Consider the following 14933-nt stretch of genomic DNA (forward strand, 5'->3'; position numbering starts at 1 on the left):
CTGCATGCCCTGTTTTAGAGATATTCTGCCGCGAGTACAAAGACTCGGCGAGCTGAGATGGCGTGGCATCATGCGCCGTCTTTATGCTTGTTTAGTGCTGCAGATTGCGTAATCTCGAGTTTCAGGGACTCATAGAAGCAATAGGCAAACGAAGTGCTCGCTCCCCGCTGCTGGAGCTTTTCACGATAGTGTCGTCCCACTGTAGGTGGCACTATCAGCTGCGGGGGCGGAGTGGATACGAAAGTGTGGCTGGCTTTGTTTCATAGCACTGCTGTGAAGATACCGTCGACACGGCTTGAAACCGCATCTTTTGTTGGAAACTCTTAAATTCAATTATTCCTTTTTTCTCCCCTCTCTATTGAAATTTGGAATTAGCGATTGCCTGATAATCCTGAAAATTTTGCGACCCCTTCTGTGTAAGAAAAGTCTATCAACGACTACTTATTTGAATACAAAATCAAATTTCAGTATAGGGTCCTGAATATTTCGCTGCACATGTTTGAAAAAGATGGGTCTCTGTACAATTCGCCTGCACCATGGTGAACTACTGTATTTACTCCATTGCCCTCATGACCTCGATTGTAACGCGCACCTGTTTTTCGTGACCAAATAAAGGGGGGAAAAGGGGGGATTGTAACATGCACCTGTTTGCCGTGATATAAAGAAAGAAAAGTCATTTACAGTACCGCGCACCAAATTCTTTCATACAGAAGTACAACTTTATCTCATTTGAAAGAAACAAATATTTACTCCCAATGCACTAAAGTTGCGATAAATAAAGGAAGTCGCAGTTTCGCGCGAAAGGCGAAGCATCGATTACGATAGCAAATTAGTAGACATGTATACAAAAATAAGGATAGTTGATTTATCGGCCGTACAGTCCAGCCCACTTATAACAGCCGCAGATATAACGAACGCTCGCTTAGTACGAACGAGGGTGGTGCTACCGTCAAAATATATATTGGGGCAATGGCACAGTGTCTCACATAGAACGAACTGTTGTGGCCTCAACACTCGGTTAGAGCGAACGCGAAGCTGTCGGGCCCCTGTAGTTGACCGAGCCGGCGGTCAACTACAGGGGCCCATATCCAGCGACCGAGCCGCTGGATATGGGCATCATCCATGCGTTCAAGGTGTGCTACCGGCGGCGCGTCATCCAACACTTGTTGATCGCGATTGATGCTGCCATGCCAGTTCGCATCAGCTTGCTTGCCGCCGTGGACATGTTGAAAGCGGCGTGGATGGAACTCACCACGGAGTGCATAGAAAATTGCTTCCGCAAGGCACCGAGGACGCCATAGATCACCCACCGGAAGGCCGGTCGCACGAGGACTTGTGGCAATGCGTCGCTGACACGCAGCTGGCCGGACCTGACGTTGCCTGGGACGATTTCGTTTCTGCTGATGACGACGCCGACATTGCGGAGCCATGCACTGACGAAGCCATTGCGAGCCCTTCCTGACTGCCCAGAGACCGACGAGGACGATGACGAGGATGCTGCTCTACCGCCGGTTGCTGTGAACGCTTCAACCGCGATCTGTTACACCGCGTCGCTTAAGGAACATGTGTGCAGCAGAGGCCTTGGCGATGAACATATTACCGCGCTGGAAAAATTAGAAACGGCAGTGATGCGATCAGCTTTGAAGAAGCAGACATGCATCACGGACTTTTTTCAAAAATAAAGTGAACTTTCGTCTCGCTTGCTCTTTTTTCCCGTATTATAGGTGGTCCACTTAGTATGAACTTTGGATACAACGAACAAATGCCACGTGACGATCAAGTTCGTTATATGTGGGCTGGACTGTATAAACCTTTAAACGTTCACTTACTAACAAAATTAACAAGCATGATATCACGCGCACGCAAGCATGAACACTTCTAACTCGATGACCGCGGAAATTCTTTTAACGCTGGAGTGTGAGGAAGTGCGATGGCAGGAGCGAGGGAATTGACCTTTGTGCGAGCTCTCGCTTCGACGCAAAGTAAGCGATGAGAACACAGCGCGGTGCGGCCAGATGCATAGACTCTTGTCTCCGCCGCAGATCGCCTTTAAGATAGGGGCCGCGTGGCCGCACTGTACGTTGCAGTCCCGTATGTACAATGCCTCTCCTGTTTGCGATAGTCCCGCACGCAAGTTTTGGGAACTTTGAACACCCATGATAAGGCCCGATTTCCGCCCATCTCCGCATACGTGATCACTTTCCTTTTAATTGCGGTATCGTGATAAACTAGGCATGTCTTTGCAGTCGGCACTTCCATGCTGATAGAGCAAACGCAGAAAACGGAAAGACAGACGGTGCACTAACCTAAGCCAAGGGAAGCATTGCCTAAGCACAGGTACTACAGCACATGGAGAAAGCTATCGCAGCTAGGCTTGAAGCACTTACAAGGCAGCCATTTTAAAATGCCGATGGCAATATGGCAACGCAGATCTAGGGTCGTACTCGATTCAACACGCACGCAATTTTTGGATCAGTTTTATCAGAAAAAAAGTATGCATTAGATTCGAGTAAATACGGTAGTTCACAGCGATTCATGAGAAGTTCACCAATTGGTGCAGCTCGATTTCTGTGGCGCAGGCCCAGCGAGACACTCGAAGCGAATGCAAAGGTGCAGTGCAGGCATTATGTTATGTCGGACTAATGTGCACAGTGTGTGTAAGTTTGAGAGGTCCTGAACTGCAGGTATGATCGGCTTCTGGGGCGTAGATACATACCACACTTGCTTATACACATCAGATGTGCATGAGCGGGGTTTTAACGGCGCTTTCGCCCGTTTGCTGCTTTGCACCTGCACGCCTGCACCAAGTCAGCACTGACTGTGGAGTGGGTGCAGCAAAATCATGAACCAGCCCTGCACCTTTTCTGCACATTTTGAAGCGAATGGCAGGGTGCAGCGCCTCGTGAACTGGTTCACGTGTTGCAGGCGAATCGAACGTACCCGATTTTGCTATTACTGCTGCACTGTTCTTGCTCTAATTTTGCAAAACCATTGCATTTTAGCATCGACTGCATTTAGAATAACACTTGGCACAGTTAATTGCTTGTTTTTAAGGAAAAAATTGAAATTTGCCTTCACTTATGGGGATGCGAGCTGCTGTCACGACAGCGCAAGCATAATCTAGTGTCGCCGCCTACCGTCAGCTGTAGAAAGCAGCGCTTCAGGGAGGGCAGTCGCCTGTTCCAAGAGTGGGCAACGCACCGCAGCACTCCTTGAAAAGCTGCTTTCTGCAGCTGACGACAGGCGGCGACACAAGTTTATGCTTGTGCCATCGCGGCAGCAGCTTGCATCCCCATAAATGCAGGCAAATTTTCATTTTCTTTTTGTACAGGTCAGTATAGAATTCTATACCGACCGACCAGTACAGTACCTAGAGGAGCCACGATACCTCTATTCTGAGCAGTAATGAACAAGTTGCAGAGACTCCTCCTATAACTAGCGATGGATGAGGTTAGAAGGGCCTTGCAAGACATGAAACGGGGAAAAGCAGCAGGAAAAGATGGAATAACAGTCAATTTAATCAAAGCTGGAGGATACATAATGATAGAAAAACTACCGGCTCGCTATACGAAGTGTCAATTGACTTATACGGTCCCAGAAAACTGGAAGAATGCAAACGTTATACTAATGCACAAAAAGGGAGACGTTAATGAATGGAAAATTGAAAATTATATGCCCTGTACTGAAGGCAGTGGGCATGGTGCTGGTGTACTGGTGCAAGAGAAAACGATGAGAAGTGCTTGCTTCCCCGTTACGATATAGCGCAGACCTGTTTAAGCCTAGCGCTACAACCTATAACTAGTGACCCTTCTGCCAGGCGAACACCCCCGTTGCATAACAAAATGTCACTCACTGATTTTTTATGAATTACTTTACGACACACGTTGCAATTGGCGAATGGGTCGTATTTTCCAATTAGGTAATGCGCATGCACGTATCCTCGCCCCAGCTGCATCCCCCCCCCCCCCCCCTGTTGCAGCCCATTAGCTTACTTCCAGTATTATATAAAATATTCACCAAGATAATCTACAGTAGAATAAGGGCAACGCTGGACTTTAATCAGCCAAGGGAACGGGCAGGTTTCAGGAAGGGATACTCTAAAATGGATCACATCCATGTAATCAATCAGGTAATCGAGAAATCCGCAGAGTACAATCAGCCTCTCTATATGGCTCTCATAGATTACGAAAAGGCATTTGACTTGGTAGAGATACCAGCAGTCATAGAGGCATTACGTAATCAAGGAGTACAGGCCACTTACGTGAATATCTTGGAGAGTATGTACAGAGATCCCAAAGCTACCTTAATTCTACACAAGAAAAGTAGGAAGATACCTATAAAGAAAGGGGCCAGACTAGGAGATACAATCTCTCCAATGCTATTCGCTGTGTGCTTGGGAGAAGTATTCAAGCTGTTAACCTGGGAAGGCTTAATATTATAACTAAGTGATCGACGGCAAATATCACAGCAGCCTTCGGTTTGCAGATGGCATTGCTCTGTTCAGCAACACTGGAGTTACCGCAACAAATGATTGAGGACCTTAACAGAAAGAGTGTAAGAGTGGTGTTGAAGATTAATGTGCAGAAGACAAAGATAGTGATGAATAGCCGGGCAATGCAACAATAGTTCAGGATTGCCGCTCAGCCTCTAGAGTCGGTGAAGGAGCACATTTACCTAGGTCAATTAATCACAGGAAACCCTGATGATGAGAAGGAAATATATAGAAGAACAAAAAGGGGTTGGGGCACATACGGCAGACATTGCCAGCTCCTGACTGGAAGCTTACCATTATCATTAAAAGGGAAGGTGTACAATCAGTGTATTTTACCAGTGATGACATATGGGGCAGAGACTTGGAGACTGACAATGAAGCTTGAGAACAAGTTAAGGACCGCGCAAAGAGTGATGGAACGAAGAATGCTAGGCATAACATTAAGAAACAGAAAGAGAGCGGTTTAGATCAGAGAACAAATGGGTATAGCCGATATTCTAATTGACATTAAGAGAAAAAAATGGAGCTAGGCAGGTCATCTAATGTGCAGGTTAGATAACCGGTAGACGATTAGGTTTACAGAATGGGTGCAAAGAGAAGGGAAGCAATCGAGGACGGCAGAAGACTAGGTGGGGCGATGAAATTAGGAAATTTGCGGGCGCTAGTTGGAATCAGTTGGCGCAGGACAGGGGTAGTTGAAGATTGCAGGAGAGGCCTTCGTCCTGCAGTGGACATAAGATGGGCTGATGATGATGATGAATTGACGCTGGATCGAGACATGGTGAGGAAGAAGGTGTTTGAATTTTCCTTTTCTAGGCAAGAATTTTCCAGGTATTGCATTTAGCACTATAAAAAACTGCTTCATGGTTTCAATTTGATGTTGTAGTGAACTGATGGGTTTTGCAAATAATGCGTGCCTCGCCATAACGACAGTCGGTTGCTACCTTTGTGTGAAGGGTGTGACATGTTGTCGATAAAGGCTATTGAGGGCCACCATGAAACATTTCATTGCTTGCAATTGATCGGCTCTCGATCTTAACCACGAAACTTTTCTTTGAGGTGATTGCTATTACGATATTTGTGAATTAACTACACTCTAAGAACAGTTGCACCCTTTGGGGTGTGTATTTGCCACACAACAATAGTCGTCATCTGTCTTGTTTGCGTTTTCTTTCTTGACAACGCCACGATCATTACTTTCCTGTTGAAAATTCTCTTCATGCTGATAACGCGCATGCTGTTTGTGACTTGGAAGGAACGCGCTCGAGTAAAAAAAAGAAATGTGGGCAAGACAGATGACGATTATTGCTGTGTGGCACATGTACACCCCAAAGGCTGCAACTGTTTTTAGAGTGTATGTAAATACTCTACATGACGCGCTGTTGTGTTAGCAGCCATGAGCAATTCGTTTTATGGGGGCCTGTTTCAGAAAGAAGTGAAAGTAGCAGCAAACTTTTTCATACGAAATGCACGCCTAACCCTTTCTTTTATGTATTGATAAAGTGGCCATATTTGCCTAGAACAACTCGTCAGAGTAATAAGAATCGCGATGACAGCTTCTCTGGGCAGTGCCTTTCTAACACGAATAACATGTTGACACCAATTACAAGATTTTGCTTCCATGTAAAATGCAGTGTCTCTCATAGCTAAGTACTAAGGGAATGTTAAGTGTCTAGCAAACCATCGTGCACATTTTCACGTGTTGGATTTGCAGACATTCTTTTTACGCAAAATTTATGGACAGCCACGACGCATATAGGCATTGCAAAACCAGTAGACCCCTTCAATGTTACGTAGCTTGCAATATCCAAGCTGTAAATTTTCTCAAGTCTCGCGCTTATGAAGAACCTGTGGTTCAGGCATGGTAGTAGAAATAAGCCGACATATCCTTCATAAGGTACGACTCGAGCGACCCATACTCCAAGCATACATGAAGAGAACGAGCGCGCACGGAAGCCGTGCGAGCCAGAGTGAGCGGTGTCCTGGCCATGCCATCACTCACAAGAGAGCGCCACTCCAAAGTTCTCGCCGCTAATAGCCACCGCCACAGCAACGCTAGGCCTAGCTGCTTCGACATTTGCTATTAAGCTTCTTGCTGTTCGTTGCCGTGTTTTTCATTAAATCAATTCACCGCTGTCAGCAATGGCACCGACTCGTAATCCTCGCGATTGGCTTCGAAGCTCGGAAGGCACTGCGCATTGCGTAATGCCGCTTCCCGAAATTCAACATGGCCTCAATACAACAGTGTTACGCGGTGAAGCATACGCAAAGTATTGTGGTGAAGCTTAAGCGTGTGAAGGGGCAATTGTCACGGGATACAGAATGTGTGTCTTAATTATACATACATGCACACGCCGTCTCCTGTCACAGTACAAGCACCGATGTGCAAAATAAATCTACTGGCAGGCCTTCAGAGCTTTTTCAGACATGCCCGTGGCAATTTAAGCCCATAAAGGCAGTAAAAGACATGCATTCATTTTTTCGAACTGCCCGATTTTTCTGACATTTTCACGGCCCCTAGGGAGTCCGAAAAATTGTACGTTGACCCTACAGTAGACCAAGAGGATGCTTCAAATGGTCCGCGGGGCAAACGTGCGGCGGAAGGAGGACGAGAGCACAAAGGACCGACGCATAAGGAATGAATAGGAAAGGAAGTGTGCCGCTGTTTCTTTGAAGGAGCTTGAGCTGAGAAAGTTGGCTGATGCCGAGATGCAGGTGTCCCTTATCCAAACGCAAACAAACTCTTTAAAGCAATGAAGCGCAACACTGAGTGCACGGGCTGAAGATATGTCCAGGCAGTTGAGGTTGACTTTCCATCTGCTGAGAAAAAATCTCACATGCGGCAAAGTCCGGGCCTCATACCAATGAGCTTATCAGTTGATGGAAATAGCTCATATTCAAAAATATTTGCTTCTGTATGCATCTCTTTTTATTTGTACTTGAAAATGTTCGATTCGGTTTGCAATGGACTTTACCCCCCCCCCCCTTTTTTTTTTCTTTTTGAAGATATGTTATTTGCTGTGCATTTTACTAACCTGTCCCTTCTGTTTTCTTTTTGAATAAAATAAACACTTCTACTTAGTGTTCAAACTGGATGTGAATACCCGTGCCACACGGGCAAGGTTAATGCCATTAAAAATGTGAGGCCTTAAGACCCCTGTCTCACAAGCACCCGCAAACTCCTTTTAGCCCTTTGAGGGTCGAATTATTTTGAAAAAAACTTTCCCAGGTGGTCAGATTACTTTATTGCGGATCTTGAATGTACAAAATGTATAAAGTCGGCAATAAATACTAAAAAATAATTAGGAACAGTATTTTGGTGTCGGCATCATTCAGAACTGCAAAATGGTCAATAGTACTTCCAAGCGTGGTACTCCTTGAAACACGGGTCTACGGACGGCGTCTTATCGCAGTCTGCACACCTAAAATGCGTGTCTGTTCTCTTGGAGCGAGGAGTTGTGTTGGCGCACACATGAAATCTCTGCGTGCAGCTGCCTTGGGCACAGGTCTGATGCACCCTCTCGCGTAAGCGCGTTGCCGCGGAGAGCGAGAATACCTCGCGATCGCGAACGTCGCTGATAAACTAGCTAAGAGCAGCGCCAATCAAGATAGAAATCAACTTCCACCGCCCTGCAAGAGAGTGCCGACAAAGAAAATGACGTTTCGCGCGCCTCCGTTGCGATCACGCGGCGAAACCGAAACCGCCAAAGGGGTGTTGCCGCAGTCTGAGCGACGCGCTGAAGCTAGCTATCAGTTCTATTTATCTCCCCAAGCAGGTAGCCCAAATTTCAAACGCTTCTTGTAAGTGCTAAGAGGTGGCAGCACCTCTCGGTGAGCCTGCATCGTCATTATGGCGCGAAATTTCATACGGAGGGTCGGAACCGTACTCGTACGGCAAAGACCTTGCGGGACAGAAAACGCCGCCGTACATGTACGGCGAAAACCTTCAAAGGGTTAAAGGGCCCCTCACCAGGCCCCATGGCAAATTTTGGTTACACGCTGGAAGTTGTTACGTGTCCTCTAAGAATGTTCTGCCGCAAGAATTTTTCAAATCGGCTCATTAACTGCCGACATAGAAATATTTCAGTGCCGCGAGCCCATGATTTCACGAGGTGAGCTCCAATGCCAAGCTAGACGCTCTCTCCACTCGCCCAGTCTAGCCTCCGCAAGCGAAATTTCTTCCCTGCATTCTGCCATATCGGACGTTGAGGATCGTGTGATGCATACGTCACTGGCCCTACCTTCTTTTTTTTTTTTTTTCCTCCTTGCTTTTTTGTGGCGCACTTCCACTGACGACATCGCGCGCGGGCTGTTGTGATAGTCTCGTTTCACGCAGTGCACGATTTTGCACACTGTGCACAAGGACACCTGACTAGCGGTACAAGTGCTACACAAATACTGAGCCAGACACAAGCGGATCACAGAGCATGATCCTGCGCTGGAACATGGTAGAAATTGACATAGTTTCGGTGTCTGCATGCGCGACTGCACGACATGAGAACGAGCAGACGAAGGGAAGTACATCTCTCTTGCTTCGGTGCATAGTAAAGCAAAAAACACACAGAGATTCTGTTTGTGTGTTTCATTATTTCTCTAAACTTCAATTTGTCAGTTCAAGCAACAGATCACACAAATAGCAGATGTTGCCTTGAATAATTCTCGAAGTCACGTGTCTCGATGATTGACATCACACTGCGAACACGAGGACGTAGGCGCAGGAACACGTGTGCATCACCGTCTGCCTTAGAGTGCATTCACTGCGAGGGAAAGGGAAAACTGTGTTCGGATCGAAATTTCAGGCCTTTCCACGGCGCATAGTGATGTAATACCAGTAATACTTAGCAGACACGATCGATATCATGCGTTGTATGCTCTGCCCTTGTCAGCTCAAAATGGCCAGACCTGGTGAGGGGCCCTTTAACTCCGTCGTCTTTATCTCGAGGGAGATGCACTCGGTGTCACACGTTCGCCCTTCCACTATGGGAGTTTAAAGGACCTTTTGGTCAAGAGAGATTGCCGATCTCCCTCGGCGGCTGAAGGAAGTGCTCTCGTGCCCATTCTTTTTGTTGTAAAAGTGATAATTTAATTATTATTTGCATTAAAAGTAACGTGGCATGTGTTCAGAACATTCCCATTCAATTAAGTAAATCTCCAAGCACAATTAAGCAACGGATATGCTTGCTGCTGCACAATACCTTCGACCTAGGCCGCTTGGCGCCATGTTTTTTTCATCTTTAAGGGCATTTACACGAACCCTACAGAATCGGGTCGAGTGGTCTTGTTGGGCTGGAATATGCCTGACGAGTTCGTGTAAACGCAAGCCAGTCGGACTGAACAGCGTCGAATCCGGCTGAGTCAGCCCGACTGCATGGGGTGGGTTAAACCAGCCCGACCTGTTTGCAGCGTGCATGCGAACGCGCACGGGTCCGGCTCGCCACACCGACACTTGTGCGGGAACGCTGGGACGTTACTATTTATGTGTCAGCAGCTAGAATGGTATCAGGCTAAAGGCCAAGACAAGGCTCTGTACAGTGCAACCTTATCATAGCAATAAGACCCATGAAGTAGAGCTGCTGCTGCAGACAGCAGCGGGGAACTGCAAGTTCAGTTCGAACGCGTTGTTGTCTCAGCTCAACACTGTGTTCCGTCCTTGCCTGGACTTGTGAGAGCAAGTTCATGCAAGTGCGGTCACGTCGGACTTAGTCAGCTCGATTACCGACTCGACCTGTTTGGCCCGGGTTCATGTAAACGTGGCCTTTGTCGTGCTAGTAGGGCGGTGGTCGGTGTGGTCACTCATGAATGACACCGCGGCACAGTAGACAAAATAAAAGGAAAGCCCACGAGTTCACCATGCACCAAGTATTGCATTTTGAGTATAGTTTGCAGCAGTTCGGGTAGCAGAACATAGAGCCTTCTCGCCACGCTATGGTGACTAATGTCACTGTCAGCAAAGCTATGTTTAGCGAGCGCACTTTGATTCCTAATGAGGTGTATCACTTTTGCATCAAATACATTGAATAATATCCTTTTGGGAGGGGCATTAATTATAATTGCTACAAGCATATTTAGGAGTTACATTCTTGTACTTGTACAAAAAACAAACACCGCTGAATGCGCCTCTGGTGGCTACATTTAAAACCTCATTATTGGCCATGTAACACAACCACAACTTCCTTGAGGTCGAACTCCCTTATCCTAAAGGAGTTTGTGGGTGCCCGTGTGACAGGGGTATAAATTTCTTAATGCCATTATATTTCGGCCACTGCTACAAGCGCATTAAATGTTGTGATGGCGGTAGGTGCAGTGAAACGGTTAAGGCTTTTTGCCAATCATATACAATAAAAAAAAATTACTTGGGCAGCAAACGTAAGAAATGGCATGAAAATATTAATAGGCGTATTTTGTGTAGTTTACTTCAGGAATGTCATTTTTTAATCCAGCTGCAAACTGTTTGAAGCTGAAGCTTTTGATGCATTCAATGGCCAAGTGAGTTGTGATATTTGTGAGAATGCACCACATTGCGAAAAAAATTTGTGCTTTGTGGAGACATTGGGAACGAGAGTACACATTTGATGGCCAAGTGAGTTATGAATACGCACTACACCCCAAACGGCATTGAGCTTTAATGCCATTAAGCATGTCTGTGTGCCACCCCACGAATGGCATTAAAATTGAAGGTATTATTAGCAAGTTAATGTCATCTTCAGTGCCCGTGTGGCACGGGTATATGTCGTCTCTTTTTTAAATTATTATTTTTACCTGCGTGTAACTCGCGAATTTTGAAAGGCACTTGGGGGAAACCTGGAAATCTCAGGGAAATTGGAAATGTCAACTTGGTAGGCACCCTGGAAACTAACAGCAGATGTCAGTGTCATCGTGGTTGGTTACCAGTGCTTGTCATTGCAACACTTGAAATAGTGCTGCCTCTAAATGGATATTTCATGCCCCTCAAGGTTTGCCTACACTGAAAACACCTACAGCTCGAATTACAGTTGCTTGTACACATTAAGCCATAAAATATGCAGTAACTTACAACATTTTGCATGACTGTATTAGATAAACCCCCTGTCTACTATGTTCACTTCATAAACACATTTTACGTTTTTAGTCCTGTATTAGTACTTCTAGCTTGTCCCTGTATGCCTTTTATTTATTCACCGCTGTGCATCACCTTATTTTATTAAGCCATCTTCTTAATCAAAATCCCAACCATGGGCAGTCCAACAGGCCCACGACGTGACTGAGAGGCTAGGTCTTTCTGTTCCAACATGAGAGCAGCCCGCTACATGCTAGTGCATGTCCCGCTGCACCTTATTAAAGTTTTACCATCCATCCATCTTCCTAGTCATCGTTTTGAATAAATGCCCAGTTTCGGTGCTCTTTGATCTCCGATGCCCTTACTTATAAAACCTCATCAATACTCTAAATTAGGTAACAAGAAAGAAGTGGAGTTGGGAATGTAAATATGTAAAACAGTGGTTTATAGAGGGACAGAATGAGTGCCAAGGGAAGGGAAAATTTGGTGGAGTGGTGAGTGTCAAAAAATTGCAATCATATGGTATGGTTTTGGTTGCCTGGAAACAGAGCTAGTTTGTAATTTCTGGGACACTGCTTTGTCCTGGCAATGAACGTCGGAAGTAGGCTGCTGTTAACAGGGATGAAGAGAACTCTTGTTCTTGTTAACCGGTGTGTTCCTTGTTGCAGCTTCGCAACCAAGGCCCATCCCCTAGCAGTGCACTTCAAGGAAGCCTGAGCTCTGGAGCAGCATTGCGAGCTGGTAGTAATAGTGGTGGAAATCTTGGACAGCTGCAGCAGAATGTGCTCAGATTGCCCGCCAATGCAGCTAGTGCTGCAGGCATCAACAACTTGGCTGGTTCACTGTCCCGAACAGTGCCCCACAGCTCACAGCACTTCAGTGGCAACCATACAGTTCCAGGAGCTCACCAGGTTGCCAACACAACCAGCCAACCACCACAGCCTCAGGTACATTGCCACTAGGGGGGCACTGCAACACTTTTTGAACACTGCGAGAAACTGTTCACGATCTGTAAACAATCCTGCTATGAACATATAATCCAATTACAGCAGACTTATCTTTTTTTTTTTCTAAAGGTTCAAGTCTGAGCCCATGCATTTCTATGGGCACAAACTTTCATTATTTCAATCCTAAAATTAGCCTTTGCCAGATAATTAGAACTTTGCCAGTCGGCACGCAGGTACCTAACCCCTATGGTGACTGCTTTAGTGGGAGCATGCATCTCTGCAGAGCTTAGAGCACAGTTAATGCCTTGAGCACATGTCAACTCTCTTCGAAAATGGCTATTTTTGGCCTGCCCTAGGAAAATTTTAAAACGATAACCGTAGCTCACAGTATTTGATTACAGTATTTACTCAATTCTAATGGGATCCTTTCATTGTAAAAGAAAAAAATTGGGCCACAAACTGCCTGCACGATGCAATTAAAACAGAACCAAAACTTCCTTCGCATTTGTGTGGTTTTTTGCATGACACAGATGTATTGCGGCGAAGCTGACTTTAAGAGGGGAAAAAGGCAACCTTACGGAGAAGCTGACTTTAGAAAACTGCCACCATTGTGCAACAATTTTCTTTGCTAAATAATTGTGGTTGACAGAAGCAGTAAATAGGGTTTTTACTTGCAGGGAACACCGCCAAGCCTGACTGCCACAGCTGACAACCAGAGCCCTGCACAACGCCAGGCTGCAGCCAAGTTGGCTTTGCGTAAGCAGCTAGAAAAGACGTTGCTCCAGATTCCACCACCCAAGCCACCACCACCAGAGATGCACTTTGTGCCCAATGCTAGTAGCCCCGAGTTTGTGTATTTGCTTGGACTGGAGACTGTTGTGAGCTTCCTGACAGACGGAGAAGCAAGCTCGCGTGCTGCACCTCCCGAGCCATTTGCATGCAGTCAGTGCGGTCTGGACTTCACACCCGTGTGGAAGTGGCAGGACACGCGCCGTGCCGGCCGGCCCTCGGTCATCTGTGAAGCCTGTGTCACCTCAAACCTGAAGAAGGCGCTCAAGGCAGAGCACACACATCGCCTCAAGACAGCCTTCGTCAAGGCCCTGCAGCAGGAGCAGGAGATTGAGCAGCGCCTTGCCAGTGGTGCAGCACCATCACCTCCCCCATCGTCAACACCCCCGCCTGCCGCACACTCGCCACGGCTGGGTTCAGCAGCAGGTGCCGGTGGCTTCCTGCCCAAGCTGAGCGCCCAGCAGCTGCTCCAGGCCCAGCAGCTGCAGCAGCAGCTGGCGGCACTGCCTGCGGCTCAACACCAGGCCACAAGTGGGGGGCCTCAGCCTGCCCATGTGCTGCCCTTCGGACCCCTTCTGGCTGCCTACTCGTACCAGATGCTGAGTGCTGCTGGTGCGGCAGGTGCAGCAGGAAAGCTGCCACCCGCAGCTGACCTCCATCGGCAATACCTGCTAGACATGATCCCACCACGATCAATGGCTCAGGGCTCGCTCAACTGGAAGACGTGATGACACAGCCCTTCCAGCTAACGCCCATTTTCTTCTGGTGACATCTCTGGAGCACACCGGCAACATTCTCTCTCTCTCCCTAAGGTACTGGCTATGTTAGTGGGTGGGTTGAGGTGTTGTGACTGTGGTGACCAAGAGGTGCTCCGGCTGTAGTGCTGCGGTTGTGCCCAGTCTGTAGTCCTGTCTGCCCCGATGGTGGCCCACAGTGCTGACTTGTTTCGAATAGGACTCCCCGGGTGAGACAGCCCCAGTGTGGTGGAAAGAATGCTTTTCACACACATTCACTGGAAAGACTCTTGCAAGAAGTACTTCTTGCATATTTGTCAGTGCAAACATGCACACGTTAAAGACATTATTACCTGGTTTCTTATTGTCTGTAAAGGCAGTATTTAAGCTCTCTAATTTTTTTCTTCCCCTTCTCCAACCTTCTCTCTCTCTCTTTCTCTTCACATTTCTTTCCCCATACGTGTGCAAGTATATATATGTGTGTGTGCGTATGCGTGCATGTGAGCACGCGTGTGCGTTGAGTCTTCATGTCCGCACTTGCAGTGGTGGGATGCTACAGTGCTGCGGGTGCCGCTTTGTTTTTGTTGTCACCACGCAAAATACCCGGAGTTGGGGCTGTGGAAACCAGTTAGCCTGGGACTAAGGATTTTGTAAACGGAGATTCTGGATAACAGCTTCAATAAAGGGTGATCCAGTGGAGGGCAACCCTCCAAAATTTTTGTGTTGCTTTCCTTCCGGTGGTTGCAAAAAAATTTATCAGTGTGACAAGGCCAGTGTACAGTTAACATTGTTTCTAAGTTAAGTGATTATGTAAGTGGCTTCTATACTGAAGAAAAGTACACAGAAATGTGTGTTTGGCCTGTTTGAAGTTGCCAAATGCAAGCAAAGGACTTCATATTTACGTGTTAAAGTACCATGAAAACAAGATTCAGAGA

The 14933-nt window shown here is 46.8% G+C and overlaps 1 protein-coding gene across 4 annotated transcripts in view; it reads left to right on the top strand.

Annotated features, from left to right (window-relative positions):
* The window catches only part of LOC135909581 (transcriptional repressor p66-beta-like), a 29689-nt gene extending 14976 nt beyond the window's left edge, over positions 1-14713 (top strand). For all 4 annotated transcript variants that reach the window (XM_065441558.1, XM_065441566.2, XM_065441562.2 and 1 more), the window contains exons 6-7: positions 12197-12475; positions 13153-14713. In XM_065441558.1, coding sequence (XP_065297630.1) covers positions 12197-12475; positions 13153-13992 — 1119 coding nt within the window. In that variant the 3' untranslated portion in view covers positions 13993-14713. The remainder of the gene's footprint in view (positions 1-12196; positions 12476-13152) is intronic.
* Positions 14714-14933: the final 220 nt, after the last annotated feature.

Source organism: Dermacentor albipictus, chromosome 1 (assembly GCF_038994185.2).
Source record: "Dermacentor albipictus isolate Rhodes 1998 colony chromosome 1, USDA_Dalb.pri_finalv2, whole genome shotgun sequence".
Taxonomy (NCBI): domain Eukaryota; kingdom Metazoa; phylum Arthropoda; class Arachnida; order Ixodida; family Ixodidae; genus Dermacentor; species Dermacentor albipictus.